The 27,312-nt window shown below is 24.8% G+C and overlaps 2 protein-coding genes across 2 annotated transcripts; one reads left to right on the top strand and one right to left on the bottom strand.

The window, feature by feature from the left end:
• The first annotated feature begins 1,728 nt into the window (after positions 1 to 1,728).
• On the top strand, positions 1,729 to 6,267 carry LOC145843867 (uncharacterized). The gene is made up of 3 exons (XM_082951127.1): positions 1,729 to 1,958; positions 3,302 to 3,361; positions 5,940 to 6,267. Exons 1-3 carry the CDS (start codon positions 1,742 to 1,744, stop codon positions 6,005 to 6,007), a joined length of 345 nt encoding a protein of 114 aa, XP_082807253.1. The 5' UTR covers positions 1,729 to 1,741; the 3' UTR covers positions 6,008 to 6,267.
• A 13,871-nt stretch (positions 6,268 to 20,138) lies between these two features.
• Positions 20,139 to 20,910, bottom strand: LOC145830858 (protein BUD31 homolog). The gene has a single exon (XM_082938297.1). It carries the CDS (start codon positions 20,890 to 20,892, stop codon positions 20,458 to 20,460), a length of 435 nt encoding a protein of 144 aa, XP_082794423.1. The 5' UTR covers positions 20,893 to 20,910; the 3' UTR covers positions 20,139 to 20,457.
• Positions 20,911 to 27,312: the final 6,402 nt, after the last annotated feature.

The following is a 27,312-nucleotide window of genomic DNA, read 5'->3' as shown; positions in this document are numbered from 1 at the left end:
TAGAAATTAAAAATAAATCTTGAAATATAGCAGGTCGAAATCGGACCTTATGGGACACAAAACATGGGTTCCCTATGGAAGGCACAAACTGACATCGCAAAAAAAAAAGACTTACTCACTAAAAATCTATCTTCTATGTTTTTTGAGATAAGCACTTAAAACTTTTAGGAAATGTTCCTTGCAATATTTAAAAATTTTGTCGAAAAGAATTTTCTAGAAATCAAAATTTTATAAACAAAAATAAATCTTTTTTTTTTGTTATTTTGTTGTAAAATTTTTATTTTTCAGTTTTTAAAAAGTTTTGCAGGGTTGCCACTCGGTCAAGAAATCAGGAAAAGTCAGGAAAAATTAAAAAAAAATGACAAAAGTCAGGAAAAGTCAGGAAAAAATGGGGGGTTTTGAAAAAAAGTCAGGAAAAGTCAGGAAATTTCATAAAATTAAAAAAAAAGTTAGATTTTGTCAGTTTAGATTTAAAAAATTCGTTGTTTTCCAAAGCCTTCAAATGGTAAAAATTTATTAAAAGTCCTTTAAAGTCAGAAAAAACTCTAAAAATTTTCCTATAAATTTACAAAAATATTTAGTATTATTTCCAATGCCTTCATCTGGTATTAATTAGTAAAATATCCTTTATAAAATTGCAAAAAAATTCTATCAACATATTGAACAAGTACCCTACTTGAACAAGCAGATTTTGTAAGCTTTTTAGTATTGATGATCTGTAGCAAGGATACTTCCATAGTGAAACTGTGATATATAAACAACAGTTTATCTAGCATAATTTTATAATCAAAGTGTTTTTGTTTAAGTAAATAATTGAGTTCTTTATAACTAAGCAGTTAGTTTAGTATTTTATGTAACAAGTTAATGTGTATATTGAATTGGAATGAAGACCAGATGAAGAAAACCATATTTTCATTAGATGAAGAGGTTGAAGTGCTAATAAAAAACAGAGAAAATAAATTTTAGTACATACATTAAAAAAAAAGTATTTGATTTAGTTTTTTATTGTTTTAATGTTTTAACTGTAAAAGTTCGTTATTATTTTATGGTTTAAGTTGTGAAAGTTCCTTATTGATTTAAGGTTTTAATTGTAAAAGTTCCTTATATGTCGTTTGTTTATCTAGATACATTTATGCCAGGAAATGCTAAAAAATTGTGTCTTTTTTCAGACAAGCTGTGTTTATAAGGTTATAATACAAGTATTTTGCTGATAGAGCTGTTTATTACAAACATCAATCATACACAGATGGTTTAAGTGATGTTCTGGAGGTTTGATGTTAGAATTCAGCAAAAAACTGTTGTTTTTAACCTATATAAAAATTAGATTGAAAGCTTTATATAGTATCAAGTGTTAGGTTATGTATTTTAGAATAAGTTTAATTTAAGAGTTTGATTTAGAAAAGTCAGGAAAATTTTTGTAAAAAGTCAGGAAAAGTCAGGAAATTTTTCTCAGCTTGATCAGTGGCAACCATGGTTTTGTTGCACAAAATTTTCTGAATATTGCAAGGTGATCTACACCCCCTATACCCTAAATAAGCTTAATTTTTTATTTAGTATTAAGTCTAAATATTTTTTGAATTAATTTTTTATTAATAACTTGAAAAAATTACTTACATTTTTGAATTATAATATAATCTAAGATCAGGGTCAAATTTGTTATATTTTTGTTGGTTATGTGAGACTACTAATGTTAAATATTTAAATACAATTATATAAAAATTTAGTTTTTGTAAAACTCACTATGTTACCTTTTGGTGGAAGTTATTTTTTCCAAACAAAAAAGACTCCATGGAGCGGTTGGATGTACCCACCAAAGAACGTTTCTATGCTAGACTATATGCAGATAGCTGGAAACTCTAAAATGAACAATGTCAAAAGGTATAAGTTTTATGCTGCAATTGCTATTCCAATATACCTTGGAGCATTATATTTGACTGGATCTACTTGGGCTGATCAAAGTTAGTTTTTAAATTTATAAGAAAAAATGCATAATTGCAGTCTCTTCTATAAGTGTGTAAGAATCACTTAAATTTTAAATGTTTTTAATGTAATTGTTTACTTTGGTTGTATATTTTTAGTTGATAACTATATACAGGGTTGCCACTTTACCTGGAAACCTGGAATTTGACAATTAGGGCTAAAATAACCTGGAAAAACCTGGAATTTTAAATAATTATAACATTTTCAGTTATAAAATTTTGATTTGACAAAAAAATCTATCATATAATTAAGATTTTTTGTCATCATCAAAAAACTTTTGTATTAAAAAACATATTTAAAGTAACTTTACAGTATATTTTCAATATTTTTATACTATTTAACACAGTTTCTTAGATAGAAATTAACTTAAAACTAACTTAGACTCAAAAATGTGTACTTTTAAAAACATGGAAGAAATTTCGAAAACCTGGAAAACAATTTAAAAAACGAGTGGCAACCCTGTATATATAAGTTTACTTATTTTAAAGCAAATGATAGTAATTAATAAAGATAAAATTGAATGTTAGTCATTTTAAGATCTGATTTAAAATTTGAATTTTTTTATTGATTTTAAGTTAATAGCTTCAGGTTAATTTTTATCATATACAGCATTAGTGTACATATAAGTTGTTTTACTGTGCACAGAAAATTGATTTAACAAAAAATATTTTTTTAATCTTCATGTTGTATTTTTAATGGAAAAAAGCTAGTTTTACCCTAATTTAACATTTTATAACATAATATTTTATATACAGGGTTGCCACTTAACCTGGAAACTGGAATTTTACAATTCAGGCATAAAAAAACCTGGAAAAACTTGGAATTTCAGAAATTTTGAAGAAAACGTCAATTATTGAACAAAATAAATAATCCTGGAATTTTAACAAATTTCACATGTTCAGTAGTAAAATTTCAATTTTACTCAAATAATCTATAAAAAAAAAATTGTCATTATCAAAATTTTTGTTTGTTTAAAAGCATATTTAAAGTAGCTTAACAGTATTGTTTCAATGTTTTTATACTATTTAACACAGTTTCTTACCTTAAACTTAACTTTCAACTAAAATTAGTCCCACAAATATGTACTTTTAAAAACATCAAAGAAATTTGGAAAACCTGGAAAACATTTTGAAAAAAGCAGTGGCAACCCTGTATATATTAAGACACAAAAAGCTATAAAAAAGTGAATTAATGTTTTTTATAGCTTAGTAGGCACAGAGCTTAATTTCCAGTAATAAATTATGCACAGGGTTGAGAACCCCCTTGAAAATAGTGTTAACATTAAAATTACAGTAATATTTATGGTACTCTTTTGTTTTAGAAAAGAATGGTGGAAAGTTTTATGTAGATTTGTCAAATGATGAAGGATCAAAGTTGATGGGTTAGTTTTTGATCTTATATGTTATTATATATCTAAAAATTTCTTATAGTATATATAGTATTGTTCACCTTTATTAGCATAGGGGAGGACAGGCAGTTAATCACTTTTTTCTTGATTTGATCTTATTTTGTTGACTTTTAACTAAATTTAAAACTTTAAACTTAAATTTTGCTTCAAACTTTTAGGAAATGTCATTAAAATTTTTAGAAAATTCTGTCATAAAAGAAAAAAATAAAAAAAAATCTTATGTTAAAAAACAAAAAAGAAAATTTTTTATTTGTTATAAGAAACATTTCCTGAAAGTTTGAGGTAATTATCTCAATAAAAGGTAGGAGAAGATAAATTTTTAGTTATGCGAAATGGTTTGAGGGCATAGGGATTAAGACATTTTTTACAAAAATTAACATTGACTTTTATATTGGAGCTTTAAGTATAAAGTTAATACTATAAACTATAAGCCAGTTTTTATAAGATACAAAAAATATAATTAGTTTATGAGAAAATTTTTTGTAAAAAGTTTCAGAGACAAAGGTATATATGGACTACAACCCTTCACTGTCAATTAACTTAAAAATTTTAAAAAGTTCAAAAATTCTGTTTTTTTTTTTTAAAGGTATTGACTTAAGTTTTTAATGCTTTGAAATGTCCTTGCCTTTCAAGAAAAATTTATACTGTATTAATTTTAAAACAAAAAATAATGTCTTTAAGAAGAAAGTAAACAAGAAAAAAAGTTTTACTCAATATTTCAAAAATTCCTACAATTAAACTGTATAAGATTAAACTGAGTTTGTTTGAAAAAGATTGCTTGAAAATTGTAGAAGATATATTTACAATGAAATTGTTTTTTTTTTTGTCTAATTAGCTTTGCTCTTTTATAAGAATTCTATTGAACTGACTTAGTTCCGTTATATTTCAAAATAGCATGATAAGTAATAAAGTCCCCATGCCCTATGCCCTTATTTTATTTCTAAAACAATTTTATGTTACTTTTTATTTAGACACATTTGTCATAATTTTATTACTTATATCATTTATTACTGTTATTATTGTAATTTGAAAAATAATTAAGTTATACATATCAAAAAAAATATATTATAGATAATAATATAAACTATGAGTGTTTGTTATAATTTTTTTAAGAATTTATTTAGCATGTAAACTTATACTTAAACATGTCAGATTTTGTAAACTTAAAGACTTTTTTAGTTTAATAATTTTTAAAGCTGTATGTTACACAACATTGAAATTTTAAATACATGGTTTTAATTAGACTATTAAAACAAGCAAAAAGTTAAGTATTTGATATACACCTGAGTTGATATATCACTTTATTTTAAATCTGTTTAAGGTTGCCATAAAACCTCAAAAAACATAGAATTTGACAATTAGGCAAACAAAAACTAGAATTTTAATGATTTTTTACATAGTAAATTACAAAATTTAGATGAGATATGATAAATCTATCAAATACTATACTCTTTCTTTGTATCCTTTATATTTTTAGTTATTATAAAACTATTTTTAGTACAATTGCAGTATACTTATACAATTTAAACAGTTTTTATCCCCAGTTTTAATTTATACTAAAAATGGACAATTTTTTTAAAAATTGCTATGATGTTTTAAAAATATTCAATTAAGATTGGAGGAAATTGATAAAATAACTTTTAATTTTTATTTTGTTTTACACATATCGAGCTCTAAATTTTAATTGTAATATATCTAAAAAGTAGTTTGAATTTAAAATTCATTAAAAAATATTAATCAAAATGAAACAAACTACTCTAGACTAACCAGCAGTTTTTATGTTAATAATACTTTCTAAAGATTAAAATATTTGTTTAAGACCTTCATCAATCGTTTGTTTAGATTATACTTAATGTTTTTATATTATTTTTAACTCCCTTTTGAAGGTTGTCTAGGTTTAGCCAAAAAAAATTACACAATTAAAATAATAAAAATAAGAGATGAATTTCGGTTCTTGATATAATGTTTCTGTTTAGAATTTTTAAATTTTATCTGTAATGGTACATAAAACAGCTTATGAGCTATTAGGTTTTGTTAGATTAGTCTTTTTTTACTCGTTTGTTGGGTTTGCTAATCTGTTCAAGTTATAATTCATTAATAAATTTTAAATTTTATTAACAATACAATGTTTCCATCGTTTGTAAACGAGATCTTCAGTTGTTTAAAATCTTATTCAAATAGAATACTTAGAAGTTATAATTACTTAAAAAATGTTTTCTTGAAGTATATTTTAAACTGATAGAAATAAAATAAAATTGTAATCAACTCTTCAGATTAATATTTTTAAATCTTTATTTTTCACTGATTATAGATGCATGTTAATACTAGACGATTTTTTCTAATTAAAAAATTATTTAGTTAAACCTTACTTGTTTGCATAAAGCTAAGCATTTGTACTTCTAATATAAATTTATAATTAAAAAAAATCTTTTAAGTCCTCTACACAGTTAAGTTTTTTTTTGTTAATTTTAAATTATTACTATAAAACTTTTTTAACATACCTCTTTATTTAGATGCTCATATTATGCTTATTTGTTACTTTTTTTTTCAGGACCTCCATGTCCAAAAGCAAAGGCAGAAAGAGAGTTGAACAGACTTATGCATGCAGAACATATGTAGATTTTCTTTCTATTCTCTATCATTTATCATGATTTTTCCAACTTAGGTGTTAAAATAAATAATTTGAACGGTTTAATAGACTTGTCGTTAAAGTTACGAAAATTGAAATATAACAAATCACTTAAAACAATAAATTAATTTTGTAAATTTGTTAAAGTACTATTCAGTTTAAGTATTATTTTTTGCAGATGATCAGTAAACTTTCAATTTACATTACTTCTAAACTGATAATATGAGCTAAATAAATATTTTACACCAAATATAGTTACTGATTTTTATAATTATTCTATGAATATACTAAAAAGTTGATAGTTTTTATTGTTAATACTGTAAATAGAAAAAAATTAAAATATAGTTTGCAAAGTGAGAAATTATTTTTTGTTTGAAACAGTTAATAAAAAAAAAAGATCAAATTAACTAAAAACTTAAGTTGTGTTTAAAATTAAAAATATTTATTAATTAATCAGTATATAATAAAGTTAAGTCCTAAAAGAATGTACATTTGTTTTTCAACATTCTCAACATTTTTTGTTTATCAGTTGTTATACAACTTTTTATTTATACATATAATAGTTTTAAAACGTAAACTGTTATTTTGCAAAACTAATCACCCCTAGGCTGCGGAAAGACCAGCTCTGTAGTAAGGTTAATTTTTATAAAAAGTAACATATTAGTAAAACTATAAGTTATATATTACTCGTGTCTTAAAGCTCTCTAATAAATTAAATTTTAATTTAATTAATAGTTTTTATATAAAACTTAAATTTTCATTATAAAATCACAAGAAATAATGTTTTTATTTATAAACAAAACATTAAGCACCAATCTTTTTTTTTTTGTAATAAATTGATTCTTTCATACTTTTAAAATATACTTAAAAATTTGGAAGCATAAAAAGTTTTTATTGAAAATAAAAAAGTACTATATTTTATAACTATTTAGGCTATATAAACAGGTTTTTGAATAACTATTTGGATGAACTTAAAATAAATTGAAATAAAAAGATCATAATTTTAATAGCAAAACAGGATCTTCTAAATAATTTGAATATATCTATTTTTTTTAAGACTTTATTATGCAAATTAAGTTTCGGTCATATTTGAATATATTTAAAACAATTTTTTAACTTACTACTAGAAGTAGTCAGAAAAAGATAAACTTTAAAAAACCTGTAGAAAAAATATTTATGACAACCCTGTAAATATTCTCGGGTTTGAAACAAGGATTAAAAAATACCTTAAGTATAATTGACAAGAGGTTAAAAACTTAAACAAGATATTCTGGGGTTTGCAATGAAGAGTAAATAAATTAAAAAGAAGGAGCGATATGTATAATTGACAAGAGGTTTAAAACTTAAACAAGATATTCTGGGGTTTGCAATGAAGAGTAAATAAATTAAAAAGAAGGAGCGATATAAACCCTAGGCGATAACTAGTAAGACAATAACAACTTACATACACTATATTTTCTGAGGTTTGTAACAAAATGAGCGATTATTTTCAAATCGAGAAATTATGAAAATAAGTTTGGGAAGCCTTTCTGTAAATACTCTTTGCAAAACTTAGGGTCCTTCTCTTTCACAATTCAAATGAAGTAAACTAGTAAGTATTTTTTTGTTTTCTGCCATGTGTTATTTAAAATTATGTATCTTAATTATGCAAAGACTTGAACCCGCAAACAGATTTTCTAGTAAATTTATCCCGTCGACTAGAGAGTAGCCCGACTCAAATCTAGCACATGCAAAAAGATTTTTTGAGCTAATCTCAAGCTTAAAAGAGTTAAACTTTGAAAAAAGTGTTCCAAATTAAGTTCGAAGTCATTAAAGTCAAAGCAACGCAGATAACTTTCGGAAAAAGTTCGTTCAATTTTTTATTCAGTTGATAACTACAAACAAAAGATCCTAGTAATGTGTTTATATAGATACAAATAAATTTAAGCTAAGAATAATTAAACATTTGAAAATATGTCCGTCCAGTTCTTTGTATGAATTTACAATTGTGAACGACTTGTGTGCGTTTTATAATATTCTCAAATACTGTATTTTTTATTTATATGTACATTTTTATTGACAATTTATAAGTTCGTTCTTTTTGTAATACATTTTATTTATTTCAAACAAATTAGTTTTTATTAAATGGATAAAAAAGATTTAGCATACCAAAAATATACCATTAGACAAGTGACAAAACTGTCACCTTGAAGTTTATAAGGTTTTCAAAAAAGCAAACTGAAACTTGTTTAAAAAACTAATAACTTTTTTTTATTAAATGTGTTTAAATTTAAACAACTTACGGTATTTTTTGCTGAATAAACGAAGGAAAAATATTATAATATTTTTATAGTTAATTAAACGATAAAAAAACACGCTCAAAAAAATTGGTTCTAGGACCTGGTGCACAAAAAACCTTTCGGTTATCGAGTCGTACACCAAGGATACCTTTTCACGTCTTATCCAGGTTATGGTATTACTATTAACGTTAGATAGACATAAAAATTCAAATCAAGTTTATAAGTTAATAATTTATTTTATGAAAGCGTCTTCATAATAAAATTATTCACATATTTTTTCTGTTCAAAGAAATAGATTTCAAATATATCTTTTTACTCTAAAAATTTTGCATAGAATTTTGAATATATTTTTGAATAATAAAACTTATGTTAGTTTACGTAATTAAAACTAAGTTAATTCGACGGGCATTAGATATATATAATTCTAAAAGACTACACATTTATTATAACGGTTAGTAAAGAAAAAAATAACCGTATTGTATTTGAAATTTTTGGAAAAAAATGGTGCCACTTGATTTCATATACAGACTGTATCAGGTTTTCCTAAACTTTTTTTCATAAGGCCCCCTTTGAAAAAAAAGCCATGGCCCAATCCGACTACCCTTTAATACGCCTAAAGCTTTTTTTTTGCTTTCATCATCAACTCCAGAATATCTAGTGTAAGCGTTATACTATGGCCTCATGTCCCCCCTCTTTAACAGCTTATGGCCCCCTAAATTTATGAAAATTATTCATGATACCTAAAATAACATTCAAAACTACCAACAAATACACCTAAAACCTTTTATTTTACTTTTCATCACCAACTCCAGAATATGTTGATTCTACAACTCCAGAATATCGAGTAAAGGTTCAGATTATGGCCTTATGGCTCCCTATGGTTCCATAACTACTCATACCCCTCCCCCCTCTGGCCCTTTGTAGCTTATGGCCCCTAAATTTCTGAAATGGCCATATAGCCCACTTTAAGAAACCTTAGACTATATTGTTTACTTTTTAATGGAAGTTTTACAATTAAACGACTCTCATAACTAAGTAAGGTTCTTTAAAAAAAGGTAGGATTTAAACAATACAGGAAGCAAAACTTTTTAAATTAAAATACGTACTATTTTGTAAGCTTGTACAAAAGCAAATTTACTTTTATTTCAAAGATACACATAACTAAAGTTTTCATAACAAAATATGTTTCGTGCTTAACTCTTCAGTTGTTTACTAAGCAAAAAAAAAAGTTTCAAATATAGATTATATAGTCAAAAAGTAATCAATGTAAAAGTAATAAGAATGAGCAAAGTATGATTAACAATAGTTTTAATAGTTTTAATAGTTAGTAATTTAATTACAATAAAACTAAAAAAAAAAAAAAAACATTGTTAAAATGCTTTAATGTCTTTCTGTATAAGTGGCCTAGGTTTTGATGCCTGGGTCCTTCGTATGACAATAAACTTACAATAATAACAAATTTATAAACTATTTATGAAAACAAAGAAACAGTATAATCAAAATCTTTATGTTTACACAACTTGGGTGTTCTAAATAAAATACATATAGCCTCAAGTTTAATTAAATCAGTAATACAATAAAATTTTTTATACATTTTAAATCTTTTTAAACTATAATTACTTGCACAATCAGGGTTATTAACTAGGTGTTCTGCAATAGCAGATATTTTTCAAAAATTTACTACTCTTTTACATTTATTTTCTTTATTAATAATTTTACAAAAATCAAAAATACTTTTTGGAATAAATTCTTTTATCATTAAATCAAATTGCATTAAAGTCATACCGTACCGACATAACTATCTTCACAGAAGCAGTTAACTGGTAAACTACCATACTTTTTTTATAACCTGATATCGGATCTTCAATGGTCTGGATATAAAAAAAACTCTCGGTTTTGCTGAGTAGTAAGATTTACTTATTAATTGGTTGATATTATTCTCTATAAATTTGAGTTCTTTTTGACATAGGTAATAAAGTAATCGAAATTTTTTCCGGTCCTGCTGGCTAGTAGTAAACATAAAAACCTGAATAGTTAAGCACGAAAAATATTTTATTATTAAAATTTGAGTTATGTGTATCTTTGAAATAAATTATTGAATTGTAAAAACAATTTTAACTTTAATTTTAATTAGTTCGAAATTAATTAATCAAAGAATAAGTTCAAGTAAGGTTAAACATAATAAATACGTCTGAACAATAGTTAAGGTTTGTACTAAAACATACTATTAAAAATAAAAAAATCTAACTAGTAACTGTCGAGCAACAACATTTCAAAACTTATAAACTATCAAAAACTTATTTACTGTATCTACGATTATATCTACTTTAAAGTTTTTTATAGATATCTTAAATTCATGTTAAGTTACTAAAAGTACACAAAAAATGGGTCAGTCTTTTTATAGGCATACTTTTATGGGTATTCTAGTTGCAGCAAAAAGATACCCATGAAAAACGCAAACCAATTTATTTTAAATTTGAATTAAATTAAGCTAATAGACATCTTTTTAAATTTTTTACAGCATCTAAAACAATATATTATACCATAAATAAGTTTCTAATAAAGGTTTTTTATTTAGATTTACTGTGTAAACATTTAGAATTTTTGATTGCTTCTACATTGTTTGCTTTAGTTGGAAAATAAAAAAATTATCCCATTACATATTTTGATGACGTCATTATAAATATAAATTGAACAATTTTGTAAAATTTTGCAAAAATAAACTGCTGCAACTAGGACACCCATAAAAAAATACCCATAAAAAGACCTACCGCACAAAAAATTTAATCTGACTAAATTTAAAACTTGACGTTTTGAAATAAAATTTAAAACTACATGTCAACAGGTTGTCACTCAGTATAAAAACTGTTATAAATAATTTAATATTAAATACCTAGTGTTTAAAAGTAATTTTATTTTTCGTTGACGTGTGTCAAAAGATTTTTATTGCATCTAGTTGATTTAATGAAAACATATCATGGAGTAAGAATAGTCGATGGAGCTTCTGTTTTAAAAAAAGTTGATAGCCTGATAAATTTGGTAATTTGTAATAAGACTTTCCACTAGGGTCAGCAAATTGTGGTGCGCCAAGCTATGAAAAAACTAACTTAAAAGTAGCAAGTTAAGGTTTTGTTTTTTGTTAAAGTTTACAAACTTATCAATTTAATTTATTTGTGAGTAAACTGCGCTGCCTATTTATGTTTGTTTAAGTGTATTTACCTATACAAAAAATTTCATTTAAGTATTATTTTATTTTAAGATAATTTTTTTCAAGAATACTTTGGCCCGCAAAAAACCTATTCCTTTTAATATGCGCAGTGAAAAAATTTTCTCAGTTAGTTTGTCCCGTTACTTATAAAACACTGCTCTGCCTTGTATAGATGCCTTCTATTAAATCTAAAAACTCAAAAACTATATCAAAAACTATATTGTTAATTTTATTACCTCAAAAAACATAATGAAGTATAAAAAGTTGAAACAAAGTGTATCATTTTTAAGAAAATACATTGATTTTTACTTTAAATACAACGATTTTGTGTTTTAACAAATACAAACTTTTAAATTTAATCTAATGAATAAAAAACGAGTCTGTTGTTTAGCTACTTGGAAAATAAACTATTAGCTTCTACCAAATGCTGAAATCTACAAGAAGAAATTAAATTTATGTTTTTTTTTACTATTTTAATTAATTAACATTTACGACTAATGTTTTACACGGAATAGTTCTAACTTTATTACGGAGAAGCATTAAACTGTATCCAAACTATGTAGACTCGATCACCGAAAGGTTTTTTCATACTCAAGGTCCTTGGACAAAACTTTTTTTTGTCAAATTTTTAGTAGTTAAATTAACTATTATGAAAATAGCTGTTATAAGCTAAATGCAAACTTTCAAATTTATTCTGTTTTATCAGTTTGTTTATATCAATTAATAAAAATATTAAGTATAAAAATTTGTCAATATTTATTAATTTTTTTTTTTTTCAAATCAGAATGTGGTACACAAGCCAAATATTTTTAACAATACTTAATACTTCAAAGAAAAGCAACTATGTGAACATAATTATTACATTTAGAAGATATTTTCATTATACAAATGAAAATCAATAGGGTTAAAAAAAACGCTTTTTTTAGCCTAAATATTCCCTGTACTTGTGTATAAAAAAAAAACATTCGATTTTTTAGCAAGGTCACCGTTTTTTACAAATTTTTTTCTTTAAGCTTTCAACAATTAAACTAAAGTTACAAACTATTTTTAATTAACATTAATACTTGTTGATTTTTATTTAAAAGCTAGTATAAATTTGATAAAAATAAAACTTATGTTGTTGACAACTCTTAATGTCTACACAGTTTCTAAAAAATATAAGTTACAAGGTTTTATGTTTTCCATCAAAAATACACAAGTTTACAAAAAACCATTTTTATAAAGTTTTAAATTTGAAAAAAACAATTTACAAAAAAGTCTGTTTTAAAATATTTTCAATTATGTTAAAGTTACCGTATAACTTGTTTATAAAAAGTATATGTTGTTCAACAACATTGTTATAAACTTACTCTTAACCTTTTACAGTCTTTCATTAAAAAAAAAATCTAAAATGCCTCTAAAAACCTCAAACAGAGGCCTTGGGTTCAAGTTTTGTTTATAGTCAGTGTTCTCAACATTTATCAGCTACTACGAAAGTCCAACAAACGCTGAGTTATCTGAGTGTTAAAGATTTGAAAGTAAATATGAAGCAGGCTCTCCTAAGAAAAATGAAAAACGTTGTTCATAAAAAAGCGGTTCTAGTTATACGAATAAAAGTGAAACAAGTTGTATGGATAAAAGTTAAGCCGGTTACTCAAATGAAAGCTGAACCAGTTGTTCAAATAATGTGAAGCCAGTCGTTCGAATGAAAGTGAAACCAGTTTTGGAGTGAAGCCATCTGTTCGGGTGAAGTTGAAGTAGGATATTGTTGTTCTCTTTTCGGAAGCACCGGAATTATAAATTTTGTGTTATAACTTTTGGTGTTTTTATGTTAATTTTTAAACTTTAATTAGTTAAACTCAGTTTTTTTTCATTTTTAATGTACAATCTTGGTTTATTTTTGTCTTTTTGTTGTATGTCTTTCTGTATAAGTGGCCTAGGTTTTGATGCCTGGGTCCTTCATATGACAATAAACTTACAATAATAATAACAATAATAACTATAAACATTTTTAATTCACTATTTTTATTAAAAAACTCATAGACATTTATAATTATGTTTAAACTAAGTAGGTTTAATTTACTTCATCGTTTAAAATTGGTTTAAATTCTACCCATAGTAGAACTTTATTGTGTTTTATAATTTATCAATGAACTTTAATGATCACTATAACGTAAAAAAACAAATCAGGTCACAGAAAGTCACATGGATTGTTGTTATTGGTCTTGCATTTCAGTTTAATTCTAAAAGCAAGTGAGCAAACTTATTTTTTAAAAGATTTCAGTAATGTTTTTTTTATTTTATCTACAGCCTTTAACTTTGATAAACAGATGAAGATTATGATAAAAAAAAGAACGATAAGAAACTAGTTAATAAATAGCAACAACTTGTAGTCATTTAAAAGATAATACACTATTAACTTTAAATTATCAAAGTTTAAGCCATTGCAGCATAGAGACATCAAACTTATGTTAAAGTTTAAAGTTACTTGGGCGTTTTTACTTTAAGTTTTTTATTTAAAAGTTACTAATGTGACTTTTAAGGAATTTTAAGCTCTTAATTATGATTTACTATTTTTTGTTTCTTTTTATTAGTTATCCTTCTTTTTCCAAACATAGACTTCAGTATTAGTCATTTTGGTCTTCATTTATATCCTGAGAATTTATTTATCACATTGAAAAATTATAGATTGAATGGAAAACATTAGTTGAAACATTTAAAAAAGTAGATTTTTGTTAGTATCAAAAATAAAAACAATACAATTGAGGATTTGTCAGTTAATAAGAACTATCCGTGTAAAAACTTTTAAGAAGACTTCATAAACTTTATTTTTATTATAAAAAAAACTATCACTTATATCATTGCATAGCTTTTGTAAACTCATCAACACTTTTGAACAAAAAATAGTTTTAATTTATGGTAATCATTAAATTTTACTGCATTTTAAGCAAATAGGTTATAAAATAATTGACATGTTGTTCTAATGGTCTTAAGAAAATTGTTTACCTTTTATATCTAAGGATTTTTTTACTATTTGTAACACACTCGCTCTATCTATAATAATACTAGATTAATTTAACTCAAAAATAAATTAAGTTAACATAAGGGTTTGATCTTACTATTTCGATAATCAGATCAAAAAATTTCAGTAGACTGAGACCTGGGTTTCGTTCTTATTAAAAATCGTCAGTCAGCCGAAACCGAAAAATGCAGGCCGGGTCTAACTCTGCCGAAAGCTTGTGGTCTGACAATCAAAATGGTATGATCAAATCTTTATGTTAACATGAGCTTGTCTCACGGCACACGTAAGTCCAGGCCTGATAGACTTTTGCCAATATATTTATTTTTTTGAAAAACGTATGAAGTAGTAAGCTAGTACTTTATAACTTTATACTAGGGTTTCTAAAACTCATTTTCATAAACGCTCCCATGGAGGAAACTTTTAAAATAACCGCCTCTTTCCTAGTTAATTACCCATTTTTCGCAGCTTTACTAATTAACGCCAACTGATTGCTAAATGCCCTTAAGGAGGCAATATTTTTCATTTTCGGAACCCTTGTAGTAGACTAAAGATACTGAGCAAAATTATAAAACAATTTTAGCTTTGCATTTTCATATGTTTAAAAACTTTGCAAAATCATACCTTTAGTTAAAATTTGTTTAACATTCAAAAATATCCTCAAAAAAGATATTATTTACTTGTGGAAGTTTTAAAGAAAAAACTATTAAATTTTAACTTTTTTATAAGTAATTAAATAAAATGGAAGTTAAATAACCATTAGAGCATTCTTTTAGAGTGCTCAAAAAAATATATTGGGACGGATTCTAACCATTGGTTTGTATATTTCACTTATATCAAAACTCACTATTCACAACGATAGTTGTGAAAAGTAAAAACAGGGCTTAAAAACAGAAATAAGTAGTAAAGGTTTAAAAAACCATTAATAGACTAAAAGAAGTACCACAGAAAATAAAATAATTCTGTTTTTTATCTGACCAATATATGTGTTATAAATCGTTAAGGTAATTTTAACATAACTGATCAAATAATTGATAATTATAATAAAATCTTAACATTTTTACTAAATTTTTAGAATGAGTTTAATTTAATAATAACTAAATAAAAATAAAAATTTAATTGTACAATCAGTTATTAAGGATTACTAAACATATTTTTAATATAGAAAGTAAAGTTGTAAACGTCTTAATAACTTTAAATCAACGATAATTGTTCTTAAGCAAACTTTATAACTTAAAGTTAATTTTTTATTAAAAAAAGTATTTGACGTTAACAATCTCGATAAATTAATTAGTAGTTATATAAATGTAATAAAATATTAAATCTTAACTATTTTATAAGTTTTTTGCTAATTTTTTAAAATTAAATTTAATTTGATAATAAACAAATAAAGTTGTAATACTAGTTGTATAATCACTTAATAAGAAAATTAAGAATATCACTTATTAAGAATAAGAAATTGTCTAACTAAATTCAAATCAACGATAAATATTCTAAAGCAAACTTTTTAACTTAAAACTAACTTTTTAATTAAACACAGAAATAATTGACGTTTAAAAATTTGAATTTCGGTTATAGCACAAAATTTTAATGGTAAATATTGGTATATACTTTATAAAATTGCTTTTTATCAATCGTTTAATAAAAAAAAAAGTTTACAATTTTCATTTAAATTATAAAGCTAGTTAAATAAAGCAAAAACGTGAAAATCTCATATACGGTCTAAAATTTACTAAGAAAAAATTTTTTACTAATATTTTTTTTCTATCTTAGCACGTTTACTATAACTAGAACTATATAGTTTATGAACTAACAAGCCTAAGTACACTAAGCATATAAGATACAAGCTAGGCTAATTAATTATAATGACTAATTTAACATGAAAACCTACAAGTTTTTAGTTTATTTTCAAAGATTTTGCAAAAAAATATTCATAGTATAAGTAAAAACATAAAACTATTTGAATTACACTTAACGGGTGGGTGTCACTTTTGCACGAGTGTCACTTTTGCACGAGCGTCACTTTTGCACGAGGGGACAATTTTGCACGGCGTCACTTTTGCACGAGGGGACACTTTTGCACGGAGTAACTTTTGCACGAGCATCACTTTAGCACGAAGGGACACTTTTGCACGAAGAGACACTTTTGCACGGCGACATTTTTTGACGATGACAACTTTTACGGCAGCATTATTGCACAACGATACTTTTGTACAATGTCACATTTTTATGATGAAATTTTTGCACAGCGACATTTACGCACGATAACTTTTTCGCACGGAACGTCAATTTTCATTTTGGTAAAACGTTTTTTAGCTAGTACAAATTTGTAATATAAAAAGAAACTGAAAATTAAAATTTTATAACATACTTATATTGAAGGCAAAAAATTAAAGATTTGAAATATTAAACAGTAAAAGTTAATGTTAGAAACAAATTCGCGAAAAGATAAAATAAGTTTATTTATAAAGTATTCATAACAGGGACAAAAGTTTAATTTATTTAGAAACTAGGATAAAAAAATACTTTACCTGCAAGCGAATTGTTCTAGTTTATTTTGAACTTTAATATATTAATCAACAACTATACCTTTTTATATATTTTACTATACGGTTACAAGTTTATTGTCGATATGATAGACCTAGGCATCAAAACCTAGACCACTTAAACTGAAAGACACATAAGTAAAAAATAAAATTTACACAAATAGTTTATTTATTAAAACAAATATAAAAACAGAATTTGATATAAAATTTATAGGTTAACATAAAAAGCAAAATTTTACCTACAAACTTATACTTATTTACACTTTAATGTACAACGATCAACATCAATTATTTAAATGCATTGACTAATAACAAAAATAAAAACTTAACGCTCCAAGGACATTAACAATAGACTGACTAGATAAATAACTATTAAATACATTGAAAAATGACTCATTATTAATAGAGAAAAGGTGCTGCTAATAAAATTGAACTGTAAATTAAGCTATATCTTAAAATTAAATAAACGGTTGATAAAAATTACTTATTAATTTTAATAACATAAATATAATTCAAATAAAACTTTTTTAACTTTAATCGAAATTCTTTAAAATTTTTGCAAGAAACTAATTCATTTGGTAGTTTGTTCCATATTTCAACTGACCGATTAAAAAATGAATATAGCGGTTGAAGACTTACATGGTATATTTTCTTTGAACATAAGTTCAAACTTCCAATTGTTACTCTCTCATTGGCTTATCATGACCATGCAACATTATAGTAATGAAATAATCCAAGTTTTAATCATGAAAAATGCGCTATTTTATTGTTCTTTTTTCTCTCACGCTAAATGAAAAAATAAACATCAAGTAAAATATGTAATACCTTTTCATTTTAGAAATGAACTGAATCGTTTTTTTAGTTTAACAATTGTTTAAAATTAAAAAATTTGTTAAACAACTATATAACGCTAAATTTAACATCAAGAGAATAAAAGTAAAAAAATAATACCCAAGATTCGTGTTCTAAAGCCTTACTAAATTAAGTTTATTATTCTGTTTAAAACTTAACGAGATTCAGATTAGTTTTAATTAAAATATTCAAAATTGTTTTTATTTAAAACTAGAAAATAAGTATTCATCTAGTTTATTTAAATTAAGATTATATATATGAATTAATAAATTGTGGTAAGTTATTATATTATTCTACGTAAAACTTCAAATTATAACTTTTTTTAAGAACTTTATTTAAGCACTGACGAGGTCTTTGACCGAAACTTAGTTTGTAAAATAAATTCTTGAAAGAATAAATTTATAAAAACTTTACATTAAAATTTCATTATAAAACTACCACATTTTATTCATTCAAAACAACTTGCGTTTAAAAAGGAATATTTTTTATGTTCACAACAAAAAATAATTATTTATTTGATTTATTTTGAAAATAAAAATTAGAAGCGTGAAAAAGTGAAGTTCCGTTTAAAATTGACTGATTGTTTAAAATTTTCGCAGTTCATAAGTACATCCGTGCAAAAGTGACGCTGTGCGAAATTGACGCTTTGCAAAAATGTCACCATGCAAGTGTAACGTCGTGAAAAAGTTTAGACGTGTAAAAATGTCGCCGTTCAAAAATGACCCGTTCCCCACTTAACAATTACACTTTTTGCATTTTACTTTATAATTTTTACTTAAACAACTTATAATAATTGCATGAATAACAATAAATACATTTCTCTAAGGTCAGCCTTTCTACACATCATACTATTTGTATGAATGGAAACCATAAAATTTTAATTTAGCCTTTAACTTTTTTCGAGTGTTTACCGGCTTTTCTTTCGAAATTTTGACATCTAGATCAATGGCTAAAAAACGATTTACGTTGGAAAAGGTATAAATTTTGTGTTAATTTTTCAAAAGCTGGTTTTTGTAAAAATTAACGATTTTTAATATAACTAGTTGTAAAAAGTATATTAAAATATTAGATATAAATTCTTTTAGAAGTGTCTTGTCTACCTCAGTACCTACTATTTTTCATTACTTTGCTCTTAACAGGTTAATATTTAAAATGTTAAGGGCATAGGAAAGGTCTAACATTTGAAAAATTCAATAAAAGTGGCTATTATTTGAAAGCTTATTAGAGTATATACTGTAAGATAGGTATTACAGAAAACAAAATAAAATCAATTAAATTTTGAGATATAAAAACTTTTTTTAAATAATTCCGATACAACCGTACAGAATTGAAAAGTTTCAAAGAAAATTTTCTTGAAATCTAATAAAATATACTGAAAATCTATCTTCTCCTTCATTTTTAAAGCACTTTAATCCAAAATTTTAGGAAATGTTTTTTTCAATATTACAAACAACTTGTAAGAAGCGGATTTAAAAAAAGTGATTAAAAAAACTGATAGCCAAAATTAAAAAAAAAACTTTTTTTCTTTATTTAAAAAAACAGTTGTTTAAAAGTATGTTACATACAATTTTTTTAAATTTTTAACAATTATTCTGAAAGTTTTTTAAAACAGTTGCTCAAAAACTAAATGAGAGACTTTTAGTGAAGTCTATTTTTGCTCTATTAGTTTGCGCATCCCATTAGAAAACAGTAGAATGCTCTGACTTTGATTGCTTATATCTCATTTTTGAATTTAACAAGCGGTAAAATGTAAGATGTAGCTTATCTGGTTAGGTAAAAAGTAAGACAAAATTTAAAAAAACTGTTTCAGTCCCCCTATGCCCTATGTTTTAGTTTATGGGAGGGTTTATGATACATTTGAATTTTTTTTTAAATTTTATCAGTCTATTATGATTCCATTGTAATATCATATATCAGTTTGCACAAGTTTTTTTTTGATTATAAATTTTTACAACTCAACTATTTACAAATTATTTATAATTTTTTTTTAATGAAAACAAAAAGCTTTATCTATACCAACCATATATAAACACTTCTGTACTTCAGATAAAATTACTTGACTAGTTTTCAAAATTTAAAAAGCTTATATAGAGTAAATTTAAAGATTGAATAAACTTAAATAAATATATTTTTATACTGAATATAATTTTTGAATAAATTTATTTCACTAAAAAAAAATTTAAACAATTTTACTTCACAAAAACAAAATATTCAAAAAAATTAGGTTAGTTTTTTTCATTATAAAATGTTGTAATAATAAAAACATTATAAAGTCTATATAAAACAAATTACTTGTAATTAAACAAATATTTAGGTGTTCAAGTAAAACTGTATTCACAAATATTTCCAGTTACAATCTATGTATATTAACCATTTTGAATAAGACTCAGCATGTTTTTTTATAGAATACTTAAAATAAATGATAAAAATTTAAAGACATTATAAATAGAATCAAATATTAAACTATAAAACTTCAATTACTTAAGGAATCTTAATTAATCTACACTTGTAATGGAAAAAAGAGATAATGTTCAGATAGTTATACAAATGTCCAATTTTATCCTGAACACCCTCTGCACCCACAATGAACGCATTCTACTACTTTTCCTGCTTCCAACTTAGACTTTGGCACCCTACAAATACAGTTGGTGCCAAAATTTGTATCTCTGGCTTGAATGCAACGGAGACAACACAAGTTTTCATAGCCTTGCTTTTTCCATTTTGCAATGAGGTTCTTGTCTGCAATATTTTCACGTATACAGTAGTCATAAAGCTCTCTGCTGATAGCCTTACGACGGTAAAATAGATCATATATATAACGTGATTTTTGATTGTGTAGTTTGAAGATGGGCCACATTGTTTCTACAACTCTCTTACCCTCATGACTGTCACTTTCAGCTTCTCTCATTTTCTTGTCGAGCTCATCAAGTGTTGGTTCAATCAACTCCCAACCATCTGGTGGCTGCTTACGACTTCTTCTCACTCTTGGCATGTTGGTTTAAATTAAAGATGTTGTCTATAAAAGTTTGTTTATTAGACTTTGTTTAATTCATTTATAAAATATAACTAGTACATAATTATTTAAATATATATAATGTTAACACTGGAAAATACATTGATAAAATTTTAGAATTTTTAATCTTTATTCATTTTTAGTTCCTACATATCACTTATTCTGTATTTGTATTTCAAAAAAAAAACAAAAAAACGTAGATATTCAAAAAAATTATACAACAGATTCATCTAAGTATTGCAAAGAACGTTTCCTAAATTTGAGGTGTTTATCTCAAAAACTGTAGTAGATAGATTTTTAGTTAAATGGTTTTTTACAAATTTTTTAGTTTGCATCTTCTATAAAGAACCTATTATACTCTCTGACTTTAAATGAAAATATCTAAAAATTTAGTTTGAATATTAAAAAGCTGTGGAAAGCAACTTGATGCTTAGTAAAAACTTTGCAAAATAAGATACAAGTTGTTAAAAAGTGATTTACCACCCCTTGGCCTAAATCAAAACTTAATAAAAAACTAGTTTCTTAACTAATGTCAAATTGAAACTTAACTGCTTAACATGTAAAAGTTGTTTAATTATCCAGGTTTTCTAGTGATTTTTGTTCAAAATTCCAGGTTTCTTTCCAAGCCTATCTCTCATTCAAAAATCAATGGTGTGCTTGATGTGCATGGTAATTTTGTTATTACCAAAACAAATCAGTAAAGTTATGAATTAAAATTTTGTGTTTATTGCTGATGATTTAATTAAAAAAAACACATGTTGCTTGTGATTATGATGAGTTTTCCTTAAGTTCTGTAAAAAATGGTTTTGTTTTTAAGAATGTATCAGTGAGCAAAATTGAATACCATATTAAAACAATGAACCCTAGTAAGAGTGTGCGTTTTGATGTCCCTAGTATTCGTTTTGTGAAGCTTAGTGCAAAAATAATTTCACCCTACCTTTCTATACTGATAATTATTGTGCTATGTATGGTGTGTTTCCTAATTCTCTTAAACATGTTGAGGTAGTGCCAAATTATAAAAATGGTTAAAAAATGATGTAAATAATTATAGGCCTATTTCTCATTTGTCTCATTTTAAAATTTTTGAGTCATTAGTGTGTGAGAGTAAAAAATAAAGGTAAATTGTTCTGTGTTCTTGGATTGTGCTAAAGCTTTTCATACTATTAATCATAAAATTTTAGTATCAAAACTTAAACTTTATAACATAAAATGCTCAATGTTAATTTTTATTGAAAGTTATTTTAAAGATAGAATTCAGTCTACTGTTGTAAATAATGTTGTTTCCGAGTGTGAAATTTTGAATCTTGGGATATCTCAGGGTTCTTGTTTTGGTTCATTGTTGTTTCTTGTGTATATAAATGACATATTTTCAGCTACAAATATTAAATTGAGATTATTTGCAGACGATGGTTGTTTGAGTTATCAACATTGTGATATTGACCATGTTAATGCTGTTATAAATATGGAGTTGAAGAAAATTGATGAATGGCTGTGTAAAAATAGGTTGTTTATTAATTATTCAAAGTCAAAGATTTTTTTGTTTTATAAAACTGCAAAAAAGAATGAATTCAGTGTTAAGGTAAATAGTTTTGTGATTGAGCAAAGTGAAAATATTAAATACCTAGGTGTGGTATTAGACGATAATTTAAATTGGAGGGCACATTTAAAGTACCTTAAATTTAAGCTTTCAAGAAGTTGTTTTATGATGTCAAAACTGAGATATTATTTGGATAAAAGTATTTTGAAAATGGTGTATTATTATTTATTATAATTTAAATATAAGGTGATGCTGCTAATTGCCATTTGAAGTCAATTGTATGTATGCAAAAAAAATGGAACATATGTTTGTCGTGTGCCTGCACAGACTGTAACAAATTCATTGATTTTGAAAGCTGGTATTCTAAAATAAAATGAGGTGTTTAATTTGAAAGTTGATGCTGAATACTTTGAGAGGATTTCAGGTTGACCATTGTTGTTTTACTCCAGTAAGTATGGTTCATTCACACAATACAAGATATTTAAAAATAACAACTTTGTAGTTGAAAGACCTGAACAGGGCTTGGCCTAAACTCCTTCAAGTATTTGGGCCCTTAGTTGTGGTCTAGTGTTCCAGAAATTTTTGGGTATGTTTTTAGTTAAAAGTCAAGTTTTAGGTAAGAAACTGAGTTATGGGCATAAAGTGGGGTGGGGTAAACACCTTTTTTATGAAATTTGATCTTATTTTATTTATTTTTACTGAGCTACAAGATGCTTTTAATAAATTCAAAATAATTTTTGAGATATAGCTGGACAAAGTCGGAGGCAACAATAGGTTCCTTATGGAAGGTGAAAACTAAAACAGCAAAGTACATATGGTTTTTTAACCTAAGATGTCAAATTCAAGGTTTTTACAGGACTCCATTTTTTAGCAACCGTCAATAAAGTCAATTTTTAGAACTATTTTAATAAAAAACTTAATTTGAAGATAAAAAATATTTTTGAAGTAATAAAAAAAAAGTGAGGCTTGATAGCATAGATTCTAGTTTTTCCAGGATAATGATTTTTGCTCAAAATTTAACGTTTTTATTTTTTTTAGAATTTATCAAGTTCTGGGTTAGTTGTGCCTAAATTGTCCAATTGTGTCTGATGACATAGAGGTCATAAAAACAGGATTTTTCTCCAGGTTTTTAGAATTTCCTCCAGGTTTTCAAAAGTACATAATTTTGGGTCTATTTTTAGTTTAAAGTTAAGTTTAAGATAAGATACTCTGGTAGTTACTATAAAAACATTGAAAAGCTTCTTTGAATGCTTTCTTTAATAAAAAAATCTTTTTGATGATGACATAAATATTTTATCAATTTAATAGATTATTTGTGTAAAATCAAAACTTTACAACTTATCATACTAAAATTGTTAAAATTCAAGGTTTTTTTAGTGATTTTTGTTCAAAATTCCAGTTTTCTCAATTCAAAATTCTCAAATTTCAGGTTTTTAGCCTAAATTGTCAAATTCAAGGTATTTTCTAGCTTCCAGGTTTTTTGGAAACTCTGTAATAACAGCTTTGATAACTCTCTGAATTTAACTTTGCAAAATTGAAACACATGGTCAACACATATACAAAAGAAAACTAGTCTGACATATAAGAAAAATTCTTAACTAGCTTGAGTTGGGATGAGTTTCCCTGAAACATTAAGCTTGCCTGAGTTTGTGTCAACCCTGCCTTTACTAAGTTTTGATAAGTGGAAGCAACTTTATTTCAAAATGTTGTTTGGTAGATGTAAAACTAAATTTAATTATAGTTGCAGAACCATATAAAACTTATTCATCATTAAAAATATAATTTAAAAATTTAAGTTCTAACTTTACTTCATAAGTAAAATACAATATTGAACTAATTTATTTAATAAATTTTAGTAGTGTAATCTGTTTTGAATATTTGTATTTCATATCATTTTAAAATCTATTCAACATTAAAACCAACACCTTCTTTAACATTACCAGGGATGGTTTTTTGAACATTTTAAAAAATCAAATAAACTTATCTGAATTTTTTTTTTTTCAATATACATAAAAAATTTTTTTTTCATAGTTCATGAAATTTAAAATGTTTAGAGTATTTTAGTTCTTTTTTTTATTTTTTGAAAACAAACTTTTCTTTAAGATTATACAAAAAAGTTTTGAAACTGTATCTAGAAATTTTAATTACTAACTAGATTAAATAATTTTTTTAGTTTTTAATTTTACTTAGTCTAATAAAATGTAGTATTGAAACTTAGTTTGTGACGATAAACAAAAAAACGCTATATTTTACGTTTATATATTTTTAAACATGTTTATCTTTCAATGAAATGTTTATGAGCATTTCAAGTTTTTTTTTTACTTACTTATGCTTTTAAGTCTTGTCTTGTTTACTTAATCTTATCAACTTTTTGAACAGTATTTATTTAGATTCTATATTTAAACTCATTGTGACGTTCATATCATATCATAAACTAAATTTTTAGCTTAGTTATAAACAGTTGTAGTAAATAAGTATATAACAAAGTTTTTTTACTAAATTCAAATAAAAGTGCAAATTATTTGTGATTATTTTCATATGAAATTTGTACCTAAAAAAGTGATCACCAAGTTATTTTGTAAAAAAAATATTACACTAGCATTAAAAAAATAATCTTTCTCAAATAAATAAAACATCAAAACGTGTAAAATAAATTTCTTTTTTATTCCATTCATAAGTAAACCATGACTAATATTTTTAGGTAAAACTATGATGTTGTTTATTGTACTGTCTTTAATTTTTAATTCATTAATTGTCTAGTATTTTATTTCTAAAAATTTAAAGTCATTGGACTACAAAATATACCTGTCCTGAACACGACATTAAAAGGTATTCGTGGTGTGCGACTCAATAACCGAAAGGTTTTTTCGTGCACCAGACCCAGGTTCAAGGACCAAATATTTTGAGCACTTCTTTATTGTCGTTCGAAAAACTTTAAAAACCATAAAGAATAACAAAAGTAAATAAACTAAAAGTGATAAAAATTTTGAACTGAATTTGCATATAACTTAATAACAAAAATATTTTAACAATAATTTTATTGTTTAAAAACACAAAACTTAAATATAATAACAAATTATTTACAGATGTTCTTGTGCTAAAACTTTATTTCAACTAACGGCGTTTCACTGCTCTCAAATAAATTTAAGAACAGATCTACGGAGTATCGTTCTTAAATTTATTTGAGAGCAGTGAAACGCCGTTAGTTGAAATAAAGTTTTAGCACAAGAACATCTGTGATATACATTCCGATAAGCTTAGCTTATCAGGATCTCCAGGATTTAACGCCTTATAACGTTACATCTTATAACAAATTATTTAGATATTTTAGAAAGTTATTAAAACTTATAAAAATAAATTGAAGTTTTAATTACTTTAGATAAACTAAAAACAAATATGTTCTACTTTGTTTTTATTAGTTAATAATAAAGTTAGTGATTAGTAAATAAGTGGTAACAACATCAGCGTATATACTAAATATATTCAAATATAGCTGGTAATACAAGCTTTATATGGGTGGCTTGGCGTTTAGCCAACAGATCCTTCGCTCTACTGAGCACAAAAGATAGCTTTTTTCAAGAAAGTGTTCAACGTTTAAAAAAGCCTACTGTTATCTAATATGAAAGTCTATTATCGTAAATAGTTAAATAGCGATGAAACCAATGCAAGTTGGATAAATCAAATTGAAATATCAGTTTTAAACAGGCATATTTTCAAGTAGTTTTTACTGTATTCTTACACTATACTTTATCTATTTTTTACTATTTGTACAAATTAGTTATGTTGTTTTGAGGTTAAAATATCTAATAAAATATTATTTTATTTAAAAATTACATGTAAAAATCAACCTTACCTATCCAAAAACTATTTTATATATAAATTAAATATTAAGATAAAATGATTGTTGTTTAATAAAACTTATAACAGTAATCTAAAAGTTTTAAACTAATACTTTTAAAATTTTTGTACATTTAACGTAAAATAAAATTACACGATTTTAAAATAATTTTAATAAAAGCATAAATTAAAATTTTTTTTTAATTAATTTCTTACACAAAGGGATATTTTAACATATATCAACTTATTAATTGTTTTTATTTTATATATAAACTAATAAAAAGTAGCATTTACTTACTTATAGTATAATAATAAATTGTACATTGAAAAGAATTTAGACTTTTAGATATAAAAATGATTAAAACTGGTACACGAATATACTTTTTCTCTTAAAACAAAAAAGAAATTGTTTAAACGTAATAAAACAAATTTATAGATTTAAAGGTTAAAATTTGATCAACTTGAAAAACAAAAAAAAAAATTATGTTTGAAATAAAAACAAAAAAAAATTTAACGTAATAACTAGAACTCATTTTTAGTAGTTATAAGTAATAGTTTTAAAAGTTTCAAATAAATGTTTTCAATAATTAGTCTTACAGTTAAAATAAAGACGAAAAACCGTTTAAACGTCCTTAGTAGAACCCTTTTGTATATATTTAAGATCAGTAATTGGACGAGGCATGGCTTTATAGGCAATTTAAGTGGGGAATAAATGTACTTTTAACGTTTAATAGACACGAAAACAAAGTTATAGTATCCAAAATTCTAAAATGTTGTTTTAGTACATAAATTAGACAGTTTTAATATTAAGTTTACAGTTTTATAAAAATTTTTAATAAATATACTTTTTAGTAACAAAAAACATAAAAACGCTTATAAAACTCTTATGTAGAAGTTTTTAGCACAAAAGTTACAAAAAATAATAAAAATGTAGTTTAAGCAGGTATAGTAAATAAACTTAAAATAAATAAACTTTTTAACAGAAACAAAAACACAATTAAAGCGTCCTTAAAAATATCTTAAAC

Source organism: Thalia democratica, chromosome 1 (assembly GCF_965202585.1).
Source record: "Thalia democratica chromosome 1, ktThaDemo2.hap1.1, whole genome shotgun sequence".
Taxonomy (NCBI): domain Eukaryota; kingdom Metazoa; phylum Chordata; class Thaliacea; order Salpida; family Salpidae; genus Thalia; species Thalia democratica.
This window is presented reverse-complemented; position numbering and strand designations above follow the sequence as displayed.